The sequence below is a fragment of the Saccopteryx leptura genome, chromosome 1, assembly GCF_036850995.1.
Source record: "Saccopteryx leptura isolate mSacLep1 chromosome 1, mSacLep1_pri_phased_curated, whole genome shotgun sequence".
Classification (NCBI taxonomy): Eukaryota; Metazoa; Chordata; class Mammalia; order Chiroptera; family Emballonuridae; genus Saccopteryx; species Saccopteryx leptura.
The window spans coordinates 125,642,041-125,661,891 of record NC_089503.1 but is presented as its reverse complement, the minus strand read 5'-3'; the positions used below and the strand labels follow the sequence as shown (position 1 = coordinate 125,661,891).

Here is a 19,851-nt window from a genome sequence, read left to right as displayed (position 1 = left end):
CATTGTTTGTGTGTGTTTTAAATCAATAATTGAACAGAGAGGTTTTTTTTTTTTAAACCTGAGGTTTGCGCATTAACTTGAAGGCATCCATGAACTCCCCTGAAACATTTTTTGTTTATGAAATTTTCTGGGAGAAAAAAGTCCATAGATTTTATCAGCTTGTCAAATGTGTTTATGACTGATTCTCCAAAACCAAATTTGGGAACTATTGCTTTGGCATTCCATCAGCACTTAGCAATTTTAACTTAAAAAAATAATAGCATAATTTAAGCTCACAGAAAAGCTGCAAGTACAGTACAAAAAACTCCCACATTACCTTCACCCAAACATAACAACTTTTAACTTTCTGTCTGTCTCTGTCTGTCTGTCTCTCTCTCACACACATATACACACACATCTTTTTCTGAACCATAAAGGAACCCCAAGAAGTCAGGAAATCAGTATTGATACATTGCTATTCAAAAACCCTATTGAAAATTCAATTTGTCCAACTGCCCTAAAAAAGTCTTTTTTAATTTTCAGGTCCAGGATCCCACCCAGGAACATACATTGCATTTTTTTTGTCCTATATATTTGGTCTCCTCCAATCTGGAACATTTCTTCAGTCATTCTCTATCATGTCTTTGACAGTTTGAAAGAAAACAGGCTTTACAACCTGTAGGATGACCCCGCACCTGAATCCTTCTATGTTTCCTTATGCCCAGACTCAGACGTGCATTCTTGGTAAGTTTTGCTTGTCTTATGTCATTCTGTTTATTCACTGGTGATGCTACCCTTGGTCATCTAGTCTTGTTGAAATATTCACTGTAAAGTTACTATTTTTCTTTTGTAACTATTGGAAAATATAGTTAACAATATGCCAAAATCCTGTGCCTCATTGAATTTTGCTCAATTTTAGCTTCCATTGAAAATGCTAGCCTATCATGTTTGTCAAATAATTTTCTATTTATATCATTCCTTTTACATTCATTGGTTGAAATTATACTGCAGAGGAAGAGTTTTGGCTTTCCCCTCACTTATTTCTTTATAGCATTATGAGCATGTGGATTTCTATTTTATTGCACAGATTATAATCTGTTACTGTATTTATTTTCATGCTCAAATTGCTCCCAGTTGAGCCAACGAGAGCCCATATGATCTGGTTTCTGTGTCCTTTTAACATGTTCCTATTAGTCTTTGAACACTTCTTTAACTTCTGTCACAAAATGTTTTGGACCAATTTTGTAGTTTTCCTGCTTCAGCCCAAAATACCTGATATTTCCACAAGGAGTCTTGGTGTTTTTTTTCTCCCATATAAATACTTTAAAAATACATCAGAGTTAATTTTCTTAAAGCAGTTTAAGGTTCACAGCAAAATTGAGAAAAAGGTACAGAGATTCCGATATATACCGTGCCCCCATGCATGCATAGCCTCCTCCATTATCAACACCCCTCACTATAGTGGTATGTTTGTGACAATCGGTGAACCTACATTGACATCATGACCACCCAAACTCATAGTTTATATTATGGTTCACTCTTGGTGTTGTATATTCTATGAGTTTGGACAAATGTATGACATGTTGCCATCATTATGGTATCATACAATCTTGGTTCTTTTTAGTGGAGTGTGGCATTACAAACCAAAATCCATACACTAAATGTGCTTAAAGCTACTGGGGTATTACAGCATGCAGATCCTGTCAGAGGACAGAAGTAGGAAATTTATATATACATATTTTCCAGTATATGTATACTGCTCACAAAAATTAGGGGATATTTCAAAATGAATTTGAAGCGATAAAAAAGAAGTATTTGATTTTTTATTATTAAACATGAACATCAGAAATGCAAATGACAAGTTAAAGAAAGTTGTTTGATTATGCAAATGAGGTACAAAACCAACTTTTATTTCATTGGTGAAAATGCACTCTACAAAAGGCTGAAAGTACTGAAGTATCTGCACATTCACTGATCCCTAATTTTTGTGAGTAGTGGATTTAATATCTAATATATTTTAGATATGTTATAGACATATACATACATATATATACATTTGTATATTTGTTTATATTTTTAAAGTGAGTTCATAATGATACCTGCATTTCCAATTCAGTATCTCAGGGTTCTTTCTAGCTTACCCCCTTTCCATACTAGCATTTTCTCTAATAGTGGGAATTTACTCATCATTATTTACAATATTCTTAGTTATTTGCTCAATGTAATTAACTGTCCAACAACACGAGTCTTCCTCTCTCTCTGCCACCTACAGGTCTCTCCCTCCAGCTGTCATGTTCTTAGCCACATCACTGTTATGTCTCAGTGAAGAAAGGGAAGAAAAACAGAAAAAAAAGATGGAAGGAAAGGGAAGATGGATTGGAAGAGAAGATAGGAAGGAAGGGAATATAAAAAAGAGAACAAGGGCCCTGGCCAATTGGCTCAGCAGTACAGCGTCGGCCTGGCATGTGGAAGTCCTGATTTCAATTCCCAGTCAGGGCACACAGGAGAAGCGCACATCTGCTTCTCCACCCCACCCCTCCTCTCTCTCTCTCTCTCTCTCTCTCCTTCTACCTCCCACAGCCATGGCTCAGATGGTTGGAGCAGGTTGGCTGAGGATGGCTCCATGGCCTCACCTCAGGTGCTGAAGTGGCTTGGTTGCTGAGCAGCAGAGTGGCAGCCCTAGAAGGGCAGAGCATCAGCCCCAGACAGGGGTTGCCGGGAGGATCCCGGTTGGGGAGCGTGCAGGAGTCTGTCTCTCTGCCTCCCTGCTTCTCACTTAAAAAAAAAAAAAAAAGAGAACTGGAAGGGAAGAATTTTGTATTAAGATAAAGCCATAAATTGCCTTCAATAATTTGTTAAATGTTAATAATTATAAGCTTATAGTAAGGCACTTTGTCTACTTAACATATCTATGTATGTCCAGCAGCAATTCTGTGCCACTATTGCAAAGTGATTAGGTCCTATGTATAATAAAATAGGCTTACAGAAAAAAGCTGAGAGTTTAATGGCAGTGTTAAAAGGGTGGCTGCTAATGGCAAAGTGGAGGTTTAACAGTTAGAGGTCTGGAATAGGACAGACCTGTGCTTTAATTTTGGTTTCTTTCCAATGTGTATGGCCAAGAGCTAGATACTTATCAACTGTGAGTCTCAAATTCCTTATCTGTGTAATGAGTATATTTATTTCACAGGATTGCCATTGATGTTCATTGGACATAATAGGGAGTTTGGTTAATTATTGTTATTGTCAGTTTGTTATAGGTAGTGCTCAAAAAATTATACTGTCTTGCTACACATACCCTCTTGTTCATTTTATTGCTATATGAAACCCGGCATTATTATAGTATCCTCATGACACAGTAAACACACACGCACACACACACACACACACACACAAAAATGAGACTAGAACATTTGTATGCTATACCTTTAAGTATCTTTTTTGATTAAAATAACATCTTTTTCCAGATTGAAATTTTGTAGCACTTCTAACATTGGTTTTGTTATAAAAATGTTACAAATGAAAATGTTTCTATGTAATATTGGGCTTCTCATTTGAAAACAATGAGAATTCTAATATAATGGTCATCTATTGTTTTGTTTTCCCTCTTACCTGGGAAATGCTTTCTCCACTTCAATAACCTAGTTCAGTGGCAGTGTCCATGTTCTTACAGATCCTAGTTCCTTGGCAAAATCATTTGGTTCAGGAATGGGCACCGCAATTAACTGTCATTCTCTGGGAATTTTTAACTTGGGACAAAAGATTATCACTGTCAGCCTATCTGATGGTGAGGCTGAAGATGTGACCTTGAGAGCTATCAGTGGCCTTTTCTCCAGCCATGTAGAGGAAGCTGGTCTGACAGCATGAAGCTAATGTGCAGAGAGAAGCAGAGCTTCCAGACGGGGGCAGGGAGGGGAAACTCTGACTGAGAGCAATCCCTGAGGCCTAGTGGACCATTGCTTTTGTCACAGTTCATTCATATCAACAGTACATTGTTCCCTTTTGCCTACCAATTTAGTGGGATTTCTCTCAATGGCAACTGAGAGAGGTGTGACTGACTCATGTATCTCAAAAGGACGTTGTTGGTACGTCGCAGAGACTCAACAAATGTTGGTTTAGTAGTCTTATATTTAATCTCCAAATGAAAAAATATTGCAGCAATTCTCATTTCTAGATGTAACTTTTCTTTGAGCATCACTAAAGAAGGCACCTAAAGACAAAAGGAAGAAATCCTCCAGCCCTGCCACATATACACACACACACTCCTCCAATCCTTACTGGGTTTTGCTGATGGAGGTTCACATACCCGCTTTGAAAAACTAGTACTTCCTTCAGTAAATCTCAAAGTCCATCTCTCTCTCAGAATCCTTTCCCCTTATGCTATCCAACATCTGAGACTTGGTCTGGTGGTCCTGAACTGCACCCCTGGCCTGAGCTGAGTGAAACTGCTCTGCCACAAGCCTTACAGCAAGCGTTTCTCAACCTGTGGGTCGCGACCCAGGCGGGGTCGCCTAAAGCCATCGGAAAATATATAATGCACGTCAGGTATTTACATTCCGAATCATAACTGTAGCAAAATTACAGTTATGAAGTAGCCACCAAAATTATTTTTTGGTTTGGGGTCACCGCAACATGAGGAACTGTATTGCAGGGTCACGGCAGGTTGAGAACCACTGCCTTACAGGGTTGTAAGCTCATGGGGTGTATGTGTGTCTCATGTTGGGGTTGGGTGGGAGGGATGGCGGTTAGAAGTGAGCCTCCTTCAAATTTAACATGAAAAGTATAAACATGATCATTTTTCTAGGTCAGCCTTTGAAAATGGTGGGTCTGTATTATCCTGTTAAGAATTTGCTTTCCTGCTGGGGCTAACAGTAGTCAAATCAGTGACATGTCTTTAAGGGCTGCTCTTTTTGGAGGACTCCATTTCGATTTTTATTCCAAGTCTTGTTATGATTGATGAGCCCTGTGAGGGAGGTCTTTCCAATTCCTCTACTCACACAGATGAAAAAATGTTTGCTAGCCTTCTTGAATCCATCTGCATATTGTTTAAAGTATTTTTTTATTGGGGTTACAGACATCTTTGCTTCTACTCAGGCAATGCTAAGGTGGTGACGTTCTGATCTGTATTTTCTAAATAGTCATTCATTTGGAGAAAAAGCCAAGATTACAAGGAAAGATGGTGTGCTGACAGAGGCAGAGCGCAACCTTTCATCAGGTGGAAGCAATTTAGCTTTGGCCAGGTAAGCGTCCAGAACTCAGTATATCAAGCCCTGTCTGCATTTGAACTGATCCCTCTTAGGTTCATATTTCTACCCTGTAAAGCCAGTTCTGCTTACCAAAAGTGGCCCACGAGGCACTCGCATTCCACGCCCAGCTCCACACCACTGAGTCGGACTTCTTACCCATTTAAAGTTTGAGAATAGGTTGATAATGTTTCAGCCCCAAGACCTCTAATCATTTGCTTTACCAGATAAAACTGCGTGGATTCAAGCGACAGCCGAGTATGGGCCTGACGCTCCAGCGCCATCCATTTTCAGGGCTGGTTGATTCTGCAGGTGAGTTGTTACACACTCCTTAGCGGATTCCAACTTCCATGGCCACTGTCCTGCTGTCTATATCAATCAACACCTTTTCTGCGGTCTGATGAGCATTGGCATCGGGTGCCTTACCCCAGCGTTCGGTTCATCCTGCAGCGCCAATCGTCTACCTCACTGCTCAAAGGTGGTGGTGGTTCCATGCCGATCTGTATCAAATCCTGCCACAGACTACGCCAAGTGTAAAGCCAGTAGCCACGGCCACCATCATAGCCGCCTGGCCCGTGCAGGTTCGCATTTGATTCGGACAGACGGTAATGAAACAACGGAGCCAAGAACTGGTGGGCCATTAGCTTAATCCTAGCTTGCACCGGGGGGCAAGAAATACACATAGAGGGAAATCACTTCCCTTTCCATTCAGGGCTCCCAAAGCCACTGACTTATCCGAGTTTCCTAGAATCAAAGGTTTCTACCTCACCAGTCTTATTCACCTCTGTTCCCCATCTCCTTTTCTCTGCACAAACTGGCTTCTCCTTCGAACACTCCACCATCTTGGCTGCTTCTCCTCTCCTCCATGTGGCCTTTCTCTGCTCTCCTCCAGCATGGGCTCCTCTGCCCCGTTTTATAGTATAGAAATCAAAACCCTTAATCCAATATACAAACAAGGAAGTCTCTGATACAAAGTCACTTGTCTGAGGCATAATGGGATTTCTCATGAGAGTGCACCACCCTCTATCAAGCAACAGTCAAGGGTGTGGAGAAAAGCTTAGTCTTTTTTTTTTTAATTTATTCATTTTAGAGAAGAGAGAGAGAGAGACAGAGAGAGAGAGAGAGAGAGAGAAGAGGGGAAGGAGCTGGAAGCATCAACTCCCATATGTGCCTTGACCAGGCAAACCCAGGGTTTCGAACCGGCAACCTCAGCATTTCCAGGTCGATGCTTTATCCACTGCGCCACCACAGGTCAGGCCCGAAAAGCTTAGTCTTAAAACTAAGGCTTAGGCCCTGGCTGGTTGGCTCAGTGGTAGAGCGTTGGCCTGGCGTGCAGGAGTCCCGGGTTTGATTCCTGGCCAGGGCACACAGGAAAAGCGCCCATTTGCTTCTCCACCCCTCCCCCTCTCTTTCCTCTCTGTCTCTCTCTTCCCCTCCCGCAGCCAAGGCTCTATTGGAGCAAAGTTGGCCTGGGCGCTGAGGATGGCTCTGTGGCCTCTGCCCCAGGCGCTAGAGTGGCTCTGGTTGCAACAGAGCGATGCCCCAGATGGGCAGAGCATCGCCCCCTGGTGGGCGTGCTGAGTGGATCCTGGTCGGGCGCATGCGGGAGTCTGTCTGACTGCCTCCCCATTTCCAACTTCAGAAAAATACAAAAAACAAAACAAACAAACAAAAAAACACCAAAAAACTAAGTCTTAGGCTATAACGACCCTGCCTGCTTACAGCCTGTCCCCTACACCCAATGCAAACTATAAGTGAGCAAACATATATATCATATTTACAAACTTATTTGACCAACATACCCCCAGCCCAAGCAGGTTATTTAGTTGTCATTCCAACCAAAAGTAAGTGTCTCTGGATGGAATCCTGATAAGAGTTTAGTGCTTGTCTTACTTTTAGCGGTATTTTAGCACTTCCTCTTATACTTCAGTGATATTTTAGTGCAGGATTCTCAACAAGTGTGCTGCAAGCATTTTAAAAACATGCAATACCTGACTATTTTGTCAGGTGCACTGACCTCTTTTCCCTTAGATTGTCAAATAAAAAAAGTAACAGCCAACACAATAGCCATCTAGTGTGAATAAATTGAAATTATATCTATTTTTTTGGTCAGATCAGCAAAAAAAATAAATAAATTTTTTTGGTGTGCTGCAAAAAACACACCCTTTAGTAGTTTGTGTGTGCCACGAGATGAAAAAGGTTGAAAATCGCTGGTTTAGTACTTCCTCAAAAACATTAACAGAGATCCCCAAACTACTGCCCGCATTTATCTGGCCCCCGCTGCACTTCCGGAAGGAGCATCTCTTTCATTGGTGGTCAGTGAGGGGAGCATAGTTCCCACTGAAATACTGGTCAGTTTGTTGATTTAAATGTACTTGTTCTTTATTTTAAATATTGTATTTGTTCCCATTTTGTTTTTTTACTTTAAAATAAGATATGTGCAGTGTGCATAGGGACTTGTTCATAGTTTTTTTATAGTCCGGTCCTCCAACGGTCTCAGGGACAGTGAACTGGGCCCCTGTGTAAAAAGGTTGGGGACCCGTGCATTAGAACCACCTGGGTGCAGAGCAAAATGCATCTTCCTGGGCCTACTTCAGGCATGCGGGACCAGAACCTTCAGTGTGTGGGGGGAAGGGCACAGAACGTATTTTCAAAGCGCCCAGGGAATTCTTGAGCACCTCAGGGACAGGTCTGGTGCGCCGCAGTGGCCAGCCCCGGCCAGTTCCCCGGCTCTCCGCTAGGCATTAGCATACGCGGCTCTCCCCCTTCCGTTCTCTGTCGCCTCCCCACGGGCCACCCGAGTTCAGCTCCTGCTTAGGTTACAAGCCCACTGGCGCGCACGGCCCTAGGGACAAGGCCCAAATGCGCCAGTGACTTCCAGAGACCGCCGCCTCTGCCCACGAACCACCCTCAACAACCCAGGGCCGCCCCCGGAAGTGACAGGCCTCTGTCGTTGGGAGCATTTCCGCCCCTTCCGGCCCGGGCCCCGCCCAGGCCTCGCCCCTCCGCCCTCCCAGCCCCTCCCCCTCCCCGGCTCTCGCCCGCGTTCTGTCAGCCACTCTCCCTCTCCCTCTCCCTCTTCCCCTCACTCCTTCCTGTCGCTTTCTCGCTCGCACCTGATCACACGCACCTGCCCGGCCCGGCTCCGCGCTCTCCTCCCTCCTCCCCACCCCCCTCCCTCCCCGCCCCAGACGGAAGGCTCTGGCCTCCGCCGCGGGAGCCTCGCGGCTGCGTCACCAGCGCCCCGCCAGACAAGATGGACACCGCCGAGGAAGGTAAGTCGGCGGCGCCCGCGCCCTTGCACCGGCGCTCGGGCTCGGGCCCGGCCCAGCCCGCACTCGGTCCGCAGAGCTCGAAGCGTGCGGTGGGGCGCCTCTCCTCGGGCCCGGGCACGCGGCGGCGACGGCGGGGCCGGCGCCCGAGCCGTTTGCCCGCGGAGCAGCCGGCGCGAGGGGCGGGGGGCCTGCTCGGGCAGGGGAAGGTGACCCCTCGGCGCCCCCGGCTGTTTCCCGCCCGCGCGCGCGGAGCTCGGGACCCTGCGGGCCGGGCTGCGGGACCCCGGCGGCCCGGCTCCCCGCCCCCTGCACCCCGCCAGGCCGCGGGCGGGGGGACGTGGCCATCGAGGCTGCTTGGGGTGTGGGGGCGTTTTCCACACCCTTCCCTCGCTCGGTTTGGTCTTTTTCTGTCGTTTTGCCCGTGGTTATACTGGCCCCACTCCTTCGCAACAAAACTTCTTTGTTGACTCTGAAACTTCGCGAAAAATACCCCGCCAGGTGACGGCCCAGTGGAGTGAACTGAAGTGACCCCTCTTTAAAAACCTTGCCCTCTTGCTTGCGTGTCCCAGGAGAAGCAGTTTACTGAACGAGGCGAGGAAGGTCCGGGGAGGTTATTCGGAGGAGGGAAGCTCTTTGGAATTCTTTTGTTTTGGTGTAGTTTGTTTTATGTTGAATCCTTGACACCAAGACGCAGGGTTTGGGGTGTGTGTTTTGTTTTGTGCGTCCGTGTGTTTTGGATATGGTTGTTTTGGAACGAGCTGCCCCTTGTAAACAGAATACATGGGTGTACACGTCTGAGTACTGAAATACAGTTGCTTATCTTGATACTGAAGGTGGTAGGTTAATTTTAAACAGTTTTATCTTTTTAGAGTCTATGAAATAATTTAGTAAGTCTATAGAAGAAATTCTAAGTTATCCTGTTTCTTGATGGTTTTGTTATCAGTGAAGATACACTTATGCTTTGGGTATATATTTACAAGGGGAAATGATAAATACCTTTCAATCTTGTGGATTACAATTTTAATGGTTTTAGATGAAAATCATGAGGCACTGTCATTGCATGCAATAATAAGTGATAGAAAGTTTGATATTGTCTCTGTGTCATGAATTGATAGAACTCGATTTATCATTTTTTAAAGAAGTCCTTTCTTTGATACTTAACGAGAACTTCAACTGTAATAACATTTGCATGTGACTTATGACAGTTAAAACATACTCACATACATTTACATTTGATCTTCCCAAGAGCTCTGTGGAATAGGTGGAAATTATCTTTTATAGATGTGGAAATTCAGGCTTAGTTATTTTATTAGGTTGTCCAAGTTTCACACCCTAGTAAGAGATTTGAACCTAGATATTCTGATTACAAATAGTCTTCTTTTTATTATGCCTTAGTTGTTTGACAGAACCTTATTTTGTATTTGTTTTATGAAACTATCAGTTATGAAATAAAAATGAATTTCAATATTTTTCATGTTTACTTTTGCAAAATTCTAAATTGGAAGTCTTCTGAAATTTTCAAAATTAATTTAAATTGAACTTGGAAAAAACAATGGAATGAAAGGATTACAGAAAATTTCATGATAAAAGTGTTAGTCAAGATGCCAAAACCTTGGAAACAACTGTTCTATTTGGTAAATTACAGATTATTTCTTAAATTTAAGAAATGCAGTTGGGTTTTTACTGCTCACAAAAGAAATAGTCTTTTTATAGGAGACTGGGAAAATTTGGCTAAATATAAAGAAAATTTAAGAATCTTTTAATTCTATCACACCTTATTAAAAACACTGATAATATTCTTTACTTTTCTGTTTTTTTAATGTGTTAATCTGAGCAAACAATAGGAATTCTACTGAAATATCTACCATGCAAACAGTGTAATTCTTCTCTCCTTTTAAAAATAGCATATGCTTTCTCTAGTGGTACCATATATGACGTTATAATGTTCAGAATATTTTGCATTTATAGTAAACAATACTAAATTCTATTATATTAGAAAATTCGTTATTTGCCATATGGATTTTGGCTGTTTATATTGTTTAATAGATTTTAAAGATCTCTACAGTGTTAAGTGTATTAAATTTTATTTTTTAAAAATCAACAGGTTTATAATCTTATTTTCATAATATAGGCGATGGGTGAATCATTTTTATTGTTCTTATGAGTGCAAATGTATTATATAAACTATTGTCCTTCATCAAATCTTTAAACTTCAGAGCTGAGGAGACCATAGATATGCTTCTTCCTCATTTTATGGATTAGGAGTCTGATCCTGCAATGCACCGATATTTTTCATTTTCAGGGGGAAAATTTTATCCTTTGCTCAAGAATATATGTTTTTAAAAAAGAAAAGCATGGTACTACTGCAATAGATTTTGCAAGCAAGTATTAATGTATGAAATTCTCATATGATATTAAACATTTGCCATTGTAGAAGGCTCTCATTTCAGGTCAGTGATACATAGAGCTGTTTTGTTTTTTTTTCCATTTTGCTAAATTACTTCTTAGGCTAGCAGAACATAAAAAAATCTTATCAGCAGGTTTTTATTTTTAATGAAATACCAAAGCAGTTATTCTTTATGCTTTATGAAACAGATTCAGTGGGAAGGTATGAAGCTGAAGTGTATTGCGATTGATCATGTGGGAAACTTGAGGTGACATACATTTGGATGAGTTAAAAAGGATGAGAAGTTGTCAGATCCAGACTGCTAGTTACTGGCTTTCTAGAACCATATGGTCTTTCATCTCTGCTTTCAGACATATCTGTTTAATTCTTCTCATCAGAGGTTAACTTTCACTGTTTTGACATGCTTATGACCAAAGAAATATGCACTTACTTGACAGATGTTTATTGGGCACCTGTTACAAGCCAGGCACACTATTTTATGCATTTGGGCTAGGCAGAGAACAAAATTCACAAAATCCAAGACAAAAAAAAACCATAAGAAATCATATGGTATAGCTAGAAGGTTGTAAGTGCTGTGGAGAACAGTTAATTGTCAGGATATGAGGGTGGGTTGCAATTTTAAATATGTCTCCTGCCCACTGAGTAGGAGCAAAGGAGGCGAGGAAGTTAGACATGCAAATAAATGCTTTGTGTGCAGAGCATTCTAGGCAAAGTGAATAGCCAATGTGTAATCTGTACGTTGGGAATATGCTGGGAATTTTCAAGAAATAACCAAGAAGACCAGTAAATGAGTTGGGGGAAGAGTAAGTAAAATAAGAGGACAGAGAGATGGGGGAGGGGGCAGTGAGGAGTGTAGCGGGTGGGTGAGTAAGTAGGACATAGTTTACTGACTTTTGTGAGATAGGGAGCCATAGGAAGGTTTTGAACAGAGATAAGACAATTTATGTCTTGCCACTTTGTCGCTGGCTACTTCCCTGAATGTACCTCTTTCACAATCAGCTCTTAAACCCAAATTTCTTGGAGTTGGAATCTGATTGGTCCATGTTGGGTCAGGTGTCTACCTATGATCCAGATAGCTGGGGGGTAGTCAGGAAGATAATATGAGAATAAAAATTATGTCCAAAGGTAGAGACTTCCAGTTATGAAATAAATCCTAGGGATGTAATGTGCAGTGTGGAGACTATGGTTAATAAATAATACTGTATTACGTATTTGAAAGTTGCTAAGAGAATAATTCTTAAAAGTTCTCAGAACAAGAAAAATAATTTGTAACTGTGGTGATGCATTTAACTTGTCTTATTGCACAATATATACATATAATGAATCTTTATGTTGTACACTGGAAACTAATACATCAATTATATTTCAGTAAAAAAAATAAAATAAAATCATGGCTGGCTCTGTCCATTCTTGATCTGGACAGACATCCCCAAAGTTGTCTGCTACATTGTTGACTACCTTCTAGGCTGGAATGCTATGAGTGATTAATATGGGGCCACCCCAGTATCTTCTTCCAGAAAGGCTAATTTTAGTGGGTTTTACCTCTCTCCTGTAAGAACATGAGGATCGCTTATTTATAGTATAATACAGGTGAAATAGAGTTCTTAAAAAGGTGACAGCAACTGGCTGGGTAGCTCAGTTGGTTAGAGCATCATCCAGATATGCCAAGGTTGCAGGTTTGATCCCTGGTTAGGGCACATACAAGAATCAGCCAATGAATGAATAATAAGTAGAACAACAAGTCGATATTTCTCTTTTTTTGTGTGTGTGGCAGAGACAGAGTCAGAGAGAGGGACAGATACGGACAGACAGACAGGAAGGGAGAGAGATGAAAAACATCAATTCTTTGTTGTGGCTCCTTAGTTGTTCATTGATTGATTTCTTATATGTGCCTTGACTAAGGGGCTACAGCAGACCGAGTGACCCCTTACTTGAGCCAGTGACTTTGGCCTCAAGCTGGTGAGCCTTGCTCAAACCAGATGAGGCCTCGCTTAAGCTGGCAACCTCTAGGTCTCGAACCTGGGTCCTCCACATCCCAGTCCGATGCTCTATCAACTGCACCACTGCCTGGTTAGGCTGTTTCTCTCTCTAGAAAAGTCAATAAAAAATTTTAAAAGGGTCTTGTCAGAGATTTGGAAAAATGGGGAGGACAGAAAGTAAGACCCCAAGGAGGAACTGTTATTAATTCAGGTTATATTATAGAATGCTATTGTACTGAGCTAGACAAGATACTACAGACACATCTTGGAGATATTTGGGATCTGTTCCAGACCATTGCAATAGAGTGAGTCTCATAATAAAGAGAGTTGTAATATTTTTCCTGGTGGAGAGGTTCTTGCTTTCAATTTGTAAAAAATGTAACATCTGTGAAGCACAATAAAACAAAGTGCAGTAAAATGAGGTATGCCTATATAGGCATTTAAATAAAGGCAGTGGGAAAGGAAAGAATGAGAAAGAAGAAACAGATCAGAGTAGAATTAGTAGAATAATGATTGGTGAGGTGATGTAGATGTAGGAGAGAGGAACCTTTAAAAATGATTGATTTCAGGCCCTGGCCGGTTGGCTCAGCGGTAGAGCGTTGGCCTGGCGTGCGGGAGTCCCGGGTTCAATTCCCGGCCGGGGCACACAGGAGAGGCGCCCATCTGCTTCTCCACCCCTCCCCCTCTCCTTCCTCTCTGTCTCTCTCTTCCCCTCCTGCAGCTGAGGCTCCATTGGAGCAGAGATGGCCTGGGCGCTGGGGATGGCTCTGTGGCCTCTGCCTCAGGTGCTGGAATGGCTCTGGATGCTACAGAGCGACGCCCCAGAGGGGCAGAACATTGCCCCCTGGTGGGCATGCCGGGTGGGTCCAGGTCGGGCGCATGCGGGAGTCTGTCTGACTGCCTCCCCGTTTCCAGCTTCGGAAAAAATGAAAAAAAAAAAAAAAAAAAAGATTGATTTCGCCTGACCAGGCAGTGGCGCAGTGGATAGAGCGTTGGACTGGGATGCAGAGGACCCAGGTTTGAGACCCCGAGGTTGCCAGATTGAGCACGGGCTCATCTGGTTTGAGCAAAAAGCCCACCAGCTTGAACCCAAGGTTGCTGGCTCCAGCACGGGGTTACTTGGTCTGCTGAAGGCCTGCGGTCAAAGCATATATGAGAAAGCAATCAATAAACAACTAAGGTGTTGCAACGCGCAATGAAAAACTAATGATTGATGCTTCTCATCTCTCTCTGTTCCTGTCTATCTGTCTGTCCCTGTCTATTCCTCTCTCTCTCTGAAAAAAAAAAAAGGATTGATTTCAACAGTGAATGGGAAGAGAAAAATTTGGTTTTGGACATTGTATTAATTTGCAAGAGTTGCCATAACAAAGTACTAGAGATTGCGTGGCTTAAGTAGCAGAAAGTTATTTTTTTTCACAGTTCTGGAGGCTAGAAGTTTGAGATCAAGGTGTCAGTAGGAGACCCAGCGTTTCCACTTCTGGGTCTATGTCTGAAGAAACCTGAAAGACTAATTTGAAAGTATATAAGCACTCCTGTGTTCATTCCAGTGTTATTTACAACACCCAAGACTTGGAAGCAGCCTAACTGCTATTTCAGGGGTTGGGAACCTATGGCTGGCGAGCCAGATGTGGCTCTTTTGATGGCTGCATCTGGCCCGCAGACAAATTTTTAATAAAAAAAAAATAATAACGTTAAAAATATAAAACATTCTCATGTATTACAATCCATTCATTTCCTACCGCTCATGTTCATGGTTGCGGGTGGCTGGAGCCAATCACAGCTGTCCTCTGGGACAACACCAAATTTTTAGTGGAGTGCGTAAGGTACATGGGTTGTTTTATGGCTCTCATGGAATTACATTTTAAAATATGTGGTGTTCATGGCTCTCTCAGCCAAAAAGTTTCCCGACCCCTGTGCTAATCAATAGATGAGTAGATAAAGAAACTGCAGTACATTTACACAATGGAATACTAGTCTACCGTATAACAGAAGGAAGCCTTGCCCCGGCCAGATAGCTCAGTTGGTTAGAGCAGTGTTTTTCAACCAGTGTGCCGCGAGACATGGTCAGGTGTGCCGTGGGGAAATTAAACATGGATCCCCAAACTATGGCCCATGGAGGCTATTTATCCAGCCCGTCACCAGCCGCCTCCGTCCGAACATAAACATTCCCCTCACAATCCCTCCAGCTATCAGTGACAGGAAGAGTGGAGGCACAGGGAAACAGGGAATGCTCACTGACCAATCATCTTCTAGGATTCATCCCGACCATTAGCAATGAACCAATAGTAGGCCGCCTCTCATCCTCACCCAGGAAGGTCCTGGCTGCCGCGCGCTTGTCATTGTGTGGCCACAGCGAGTAGTTGAAGCTGCTACTCCTCCCCATGGCTCTGATTTCTAATCCTGGTCAGGACTGGAGGTAAATGTTGCCACCACTAAATGAAGCCTCAGCCTCAGCTGGTTGTGTCTATCCTGATGGTGTATATAGATATTTGACCTTTTTCTTTTTAAAAGGGGCCTCCGCAGAGGGTGATATACAATGCATCACAATGTTATCTATATTGTATATGGCCTCCTGAAGGGTCATCTTCTTAAAGAGCTCAAATCTCTATATACACTATCAAAACAGACAGAACCAAGGCCCCTGCACCCAGCTGACCATGGGATTTGAACCCACAACCTCAGGGAGAACTCTAGTATTTATCAGAATCCTTACCTAGAAAGCAAACTTCTCAATCTGACAGTAGAGATGCTCTGAGGACTTATGATGTTACACAAGTACCCAACATTTTCTAAAATTGATTTTGTCCAGTCTCTATATAGAGAGAGTATTTGCCGAATTGATTTGAACCCACAACCTTGATGAAAGCTCCAGTATCTATTAGCGGGACTGTATATATGAGGTTACATGGGACTGATGAGGGGATGTTAAGTGGGACTGTATATGAGGGGATGTTACATGGGACTGTATATATGAGGGATGTTACATGGGACTGTATATATGAGGGGGTTATTCTTTTTTATTTAACTTTTTTTTTAATAAATGTAATTTATTTAAACTTTAAATAAATTCTAACAGAGTGTGATTTTGTGTCATTTTGGTAGGTGGTGTGCCCCAGGATTTTGTAAATGTAAAAAATATGCCGCGGCTCAAAAAAGGTTGAAAATCACTGGGTTAGAGCATCGTTCAGGTAATTCTTCAGGGATTGCTGGATCAATCCCAGGTCAGGACATATACAGAAACAGATCAGTATTTATCTCTCTCCATTCCTCTCTCTCTCAAATCGGTAAATAAATTTAAAAGAAAGAAGGAAACCTTACCTTTGGGACAGCATGGATGGACCTGGAGAGTATTATGTTAAATGAAATAAACCAGGCAGAGAAAGACAAACACCATATGATTTCACTTAGTGGAGGGGAGGTAGAAGAGCATAAAGGGGAGAGGGATAACTGGTGATGGGATGAGACTAGACTTGGGGTGGTGAACACACAGTCCAGTATACAGATGATATATTATGGAATTGTATACCTGAAACCTGTATAATTTTATTAAGCAATGTCACTCCAATAAATTTAATAAAAATAAAATAAAACTAAAAAGCCAAAAAAGTGGTATGTATCATCTTTAGCTGCTGTGTTACCTAGCTGCAATGATTAGCTAGTTATTTTTATCCTTATTTCTGTAATGCAGTATGTGTTGCTAGAGGGGACAGTCTACTGTCTCATAGAATATATAAAGTTGGAGGAATAAATAGTAAAGATATATAGAATATTGACATTAAATTGTGGGAAAAATTTCAAGAAAACTTGATCACACAACCAAAATGTTGGAGAGGAAGTAGATAAAGTTGAAAAGAGCACTCTTCTAGATTGGTGATTAAGTTTGAATCCTCATTCCCTCATTTACTTGCTTGATAGTTTACTTGGGTCTCAGTAACTGAAATAGAGTTAGCGAATCAAAGTATACTGTTCATTCAGCCTTGTCTGGCAGAGGTGATGTTGGGGCTACATTTTTAATTTTTTTGTGGTGTTTGGGGTTCAGCAGCAGTTATTGTTTAAAAATTTTTTGTTCTGCTAGTTGTACTTTTCGTGGTTCTTTGGCTAGGGAGAGCAGGGTTTGGGGGGAAATTTTCTGTACTTGTTGGTGTTTCTTGGTTGCTGGCTTTTCCACCTCTCCACCAGACTGGGATATATGAAGCACAATGCTAACTCGGGGAACTGTCACGTGGTTTCTTGCTGGCTCCTGGCTTCTTGCTGGTGTTAGAGTCTTATGTTTTAAGAAATGATGACATCAGATCATTTACAGCAAAATGGTGGGATCTTGATAACATTATAAGGAGTGAAATAAGTAAATCAGAAAAAACAAGAACTACATGATTCCATACATTGGTGGAACATAAAAATGAGACTAAGAGACATGGACAAGAGTGTGGTGGTTACCAGGGGTAGGGGGAGGGAGGACAGGGGGAGAGTTAGGGGGAGGGGGAGGGGCACAGAGAACTAGATAGAGGATGGCGAAGGACAATCTGACTTTGGGCGAGGGGTATGCAACATAATCTAATGACAAAATAACCTAGACATGTTTTCTTTGAATATATGTACCCTGATTTATTAATGTCATCCCATTACCATTAATAAAAATTCATTAAAAAAAAAAAAAAAGAGTCTTATGTTTGTTCTATATATAGGGTGAAGCAAAAGTAGGTTTACAGTAAACAATACAATACATAGTTTACAATAAAATAATACAATAATAAATAATACAAGAATAAAATCAGTGTTCTGTGTACTTACAACTATAAACCTGCTTTTGCCCCACTCTGTATAATGGCCTTGGTTTTTAGCTGTACTTGACAGGAAGAAGAAGAACATCAGTTTCATCTTGGTCTGGAATTTTAAGTCCTCTCAGTCCTCTTCTATGTAGTCTTTAATTGCCTTTTCTGTTCTGACTTACAATGATCTATGTTAGTTTTTCTTCTTTTTGAACTTTTTACACGTGGATTTGTAGTTGGTACTCTTTCTATGATAAATCTGAATTATTTGTTGGTTTATTCTTATTGCCATATAGTATTGTGTGAGTATACCAAGATTTACTTATCCGTTTTTACTGTTGATGAGCAATTTGGGTAGTTTCCAGTTTGGAGGTATTATTATGAATCACTGTGCTACTCTGAACATTTTTGTACATGTTTTTTAACATCAGTATACAGGAAACTATTAATTGTAGAAATAAGATGCTAGCAAAATACCACACAATTATGTGCTATAGACATCACACATATAAAATAAGGAAAGAACTTCTTTTTCTCAACACTGATCCACCAAAGGTAGCAGTAGTTTCTCATGTATCCTTCCAAAATAAATATTTAGGTCTTCGAACTTATACCTTGTTTTAGCTTTTCATGGAACATGGATTGACAGGGAAGAAGCTTCCATTCCTTCTAGACTACACACAGATTTTTATTTAAAGATATTTTAGCTGAGAATATAGAGCAAGAGCAGGTGCAGCCTCTTTGGCAGCTTTTCCTGGCCTCCATTTCCCTAATAAGGTGTGTATATGCCCATGACACAGTCTAAGCAGGGCTGGCGGCCTGCAAAACAGCAGAATGTTTACCTTACAATTACTTTATGGCTGGCTTATTACCATTCTAGTTGATTTATACTAACAATCTTTGCCTTTCCTTTTAGGGGAATATTTATACATAAAGTGCTCTTAGATAACACTCATTTAGTCACATCAACGTGTGAAAAAACAGATACTGCAAGAGAAAATTGTGATATAGTTCTTCAGAATCAGTTCTGTATTTGAGACACTTAGGTTAAATGGTTTTGTTAGAATTGGGTTGTTGTTTGCACAGAAATAGGCTTTTAGAACTGTTGAGACAGATATCATACTGCTCACAAAAATTAGGGGATATTTTATCACTTCATATTCATTTTTGAAATATCCCCTAAATTTTGTGAGCAGTATATTTAAATCTGATTCTGCTTTCTTCCTCTGATGAAGATATAGCTAGTGAAAGTTTTATCATATTTTTAAAAACATGACCAATGAAATTAGAAAATTCCTAATATGTATTTTCAACTTTGTGTGTTACATAAATCACATGCTAAGCCCTTTTGCTAAAGAAAAGAACTTTATTGATAAAATTGGACTTGGTAGTAAAACTAAAAAAAACTTGGTAGTGATATTGAAAATTACATGTTTAACCTTTGCATATTTAAAAAAATGTTTTATTACGTAAAGTTTCTAACATTTACAAAATAGACTACATACTTTAGTGCACCTTCATATAACCAACATCTACATTCAACAGATATAGTGTATGTCCGATAATTCTCTCATCTCATCGCCACCTCCCACTTTGGTTTACTTTAAAGCAAATGCTAGATATGCTATCTTTTTATCTGTAAATATGTGTGTATTCTAAGAAATAACTTCTTAAACGGTTAACCACAATACCACTATTATACCACTTACTGCCTTTATCCTCCAAGGTTTAAAACTACTATTGTGTTATATACATGATTACTGAATTCTGTTTATGATTTCTTTGCAGTTCCTTCTATCTTAGAATATAGCCTACTAGAGATGTATGATTGATCATATTACTATTTTGTCTTTCGTGGTTAAGCCTGATATGAATAGAGTCATTTGTTTGATTTGTTTTTGATTTAGGGGTTGCTTATTTTCCATTTTGATAATAATTTTTTCTTATTATGTAAAATATTTTCATGGTTCTAAAGCCAGGCAATGCAATATCTACTGTTCCCTTATCTTTCCTTTTATATACTCAATGGAGGCTTGTGAAGCCCCTGATAAAATTATGAAAAATTTGTGTGTGTGTATATTTTGAGAGAACTGTAGTTATTCTGCTTTTTTCTCCAAAGGTTCCAAGAGCAAAAATAATATTGGAACCACTACTATAGAACAGTTGATCTCAAACCTTTTTGGTTTCAGAACCCTTAAAAAC

General features: G+C 41.0%; 1 protein-coding gene across 1 annotated transcript in view; it reads left to right on the top strand.

Annotated features, from left to right (window-relative positions):
- Positions 1 to 8,253: 8,253 nt before the first annotated feature.
- Positions 8,254 to 19,851, top strand: part of MARCHF6 (membrane associated ring-CH-type finger 6) — a 77,274-nt gene continuing 65,676 nt past the window's right edge. Inside the window, exon 1 of the mRNA XM_066374548.1 lies at positions 8,254 to 8,494. Coding sequence (XP_066230645.1) covers positions 8,476 to 8,494 — 19 coding nt within the window. The 5' untranslated portion in view covers positions 8,254 to 8,475. The remainder of the gene's footprint in view (positions 8,495 to 19,851) is intronic.